The sequence below is a fragment of the Pteropus vampyrus genome, unplaced genomic scaffold, assembly GCF_000151845.1.
Source record: "Pteropus vampyrus isolate Shadow unplaced genomic scaffold, Pvam_2.0 Scaffold490, whole genome shotgun sequence".
Lineage (NCBI taxonomy): Eukaryota > Metazoa > Chordata > Mammalia > Chiroptera > Pteropodidae > Pteropus > Pteropus vampyrus.
The window spans coordinates 560289-561916 of record NW_011889271.1 but is presented as its reverse complement, the minus strand read 5'-3'; the positions used below and the strand labels follow the sequence as shown (position 1 = coordinate 561916).

General features: G+C 44.5%; 1 protein-coding gene across 1 annotated transcript in view; it reads left to right on the top strand.

The window, feature by feature from the left end:
* LOC105307365 (carcinoembryonic antigen-related cell adhesion molecule 6-like) overlaps positions 1 to 1628 on the top strand; it is a gene marked incomplete at its 5' end in the record, with an annotated part of 48656 nt that overhangs the window by 19733 nt on the left and 27295 nt on the right. Inside the window, one exon of the mRNA XM_011382845.1 lies at positions 1399 to 1618. Within this exon, the coding sequence (XP_011381147.1) occupies positions 1399 to 1618 (220 nt within the window). The remainder of the gene's footprint in view (positions 1 to 1398; positions 1619 to 1628) is intronic.

Genomic DNA, 1628 nt, shown 5'->3' with positions numbered 1-1628 from the left:
TTAGTTCCTTATGTTGTAAAGTTAGGTTGCTGATTTGAGATCTTCCTTTTTCATGTAAGCATTTACAATGACAAATTCCTTGCACAAGAGTCTTAACACATCATGTTCCTCAACTGAAAATTGAAATAAGCGTACCTGCTTCATGGTGTAGTTTTATATATTTAATGTAATAATCAATTAAACCCTTATCAAAATGCCACACACAGAGGAAATGGTCCGTGAGTGTTAGCTGCTATTATTACCACTATTAATAGCCGCTGTGAAGACAGATGGTTCTAGAGTCAAATCCCAGATCCACTTCTTACAAGTCATATGACTTTGGGTAAATTTTTCACTGCTGTAAGCCTCAGCTTTTTCATCCTAAAGTGGAAATAATGTCTACCTGACAGGGTTATTACATGAATCAAATGAGGCGCATGTAAAGTATTTAGCACAGAGGCTGACATCATAGTAAGTGCCCCATAACAGTAGCTGACATTAATCATTAACTTTGAGTTGAATGAGAGCAGTGAAAATAAAAAAGAAAAGACAGATGCAAAATGTATTATAATTGGGTGGGGGGCATTACACACAAAAATCATTGGGACATGGTTACTGACTAAATATGGGAAAAGATAAAAAAGAGTTGAGTGCAAAAGTTTCAAGCCTGGTTTGTCAGTTTTCATCCCCTGAGATGCAGCCAAGATGGGATGAGACATGCAAGATATTTATTGGGAAAACTGCCTGGGAAGGAAAGTGGGATGGGAGTGGGAAGAGCCTGGGAGAGTCCTCAGACCACAATGCAGATCTGATTGCTGCGAAGGAGAAGGAGAAGGAAGTTTTAGGTTGCAATGCAGCATCAGCAAGGCTGACGGGGGCTCCTTGAGCTTGAACAGAAGTGGCAAAAGCTGGTATCCATCACCCATCAGAGGAAAACCATTTCTCACAGAATTAAGATGATTTCATGTCCTAGATGGAGCCTATGGGAAGCGTGGTCTCTGTATAGAGAAGGTGGTGCATTCTGAACGTCATTTAAGTCCCCAGCACAAGGGAGAACGACCCGAGAGGCACAGATTCATGGCTGCCACACCTGGTACACAGAAAAAGATGCAACCATGACACGGTGGGAAGTCATAACATACAAAAGTAGCAATCAGCCTTTCTCACATTTCCAAGCTTCATAATGGTCTGAGTGCAGAAAGGCCAGGGTGGAATCGAGCAGGTCCGACCACCAACTTAGAAATACACTGCGAGAAAAAAGACATGGATATAATCGCCTCACAGCAGCCATCCCACAGAAAATGTACACCTTGGAGGAACGAGTAGAGACCACTCAATGTTGAGAGTTGTTCCCCAGGCCACCCCCACTGTGAAAATAACATCACCTTCATTCATTCTTCCCTTTTCTATCCACGACAGATGACTCAACAGCAGAGAGTGCTGGCCTCTCAGACGGGGCCATCGTCGGCATCGTGATTGGAGTCCTGGTCGGGGTGGCTCTCATAGCAGCCCTGGCGTACTTTCTGTACAGCAGAAAGACTGGAGGGTATGATGGCCTTTCCTCCTGTGCAGCTTCCTGCAAGGCTAAGCGCCATGCTTGGGAGAGGGGAGATTTCCCTCTGTCTCTGGGCCTGGATCTGCTCCTCCTC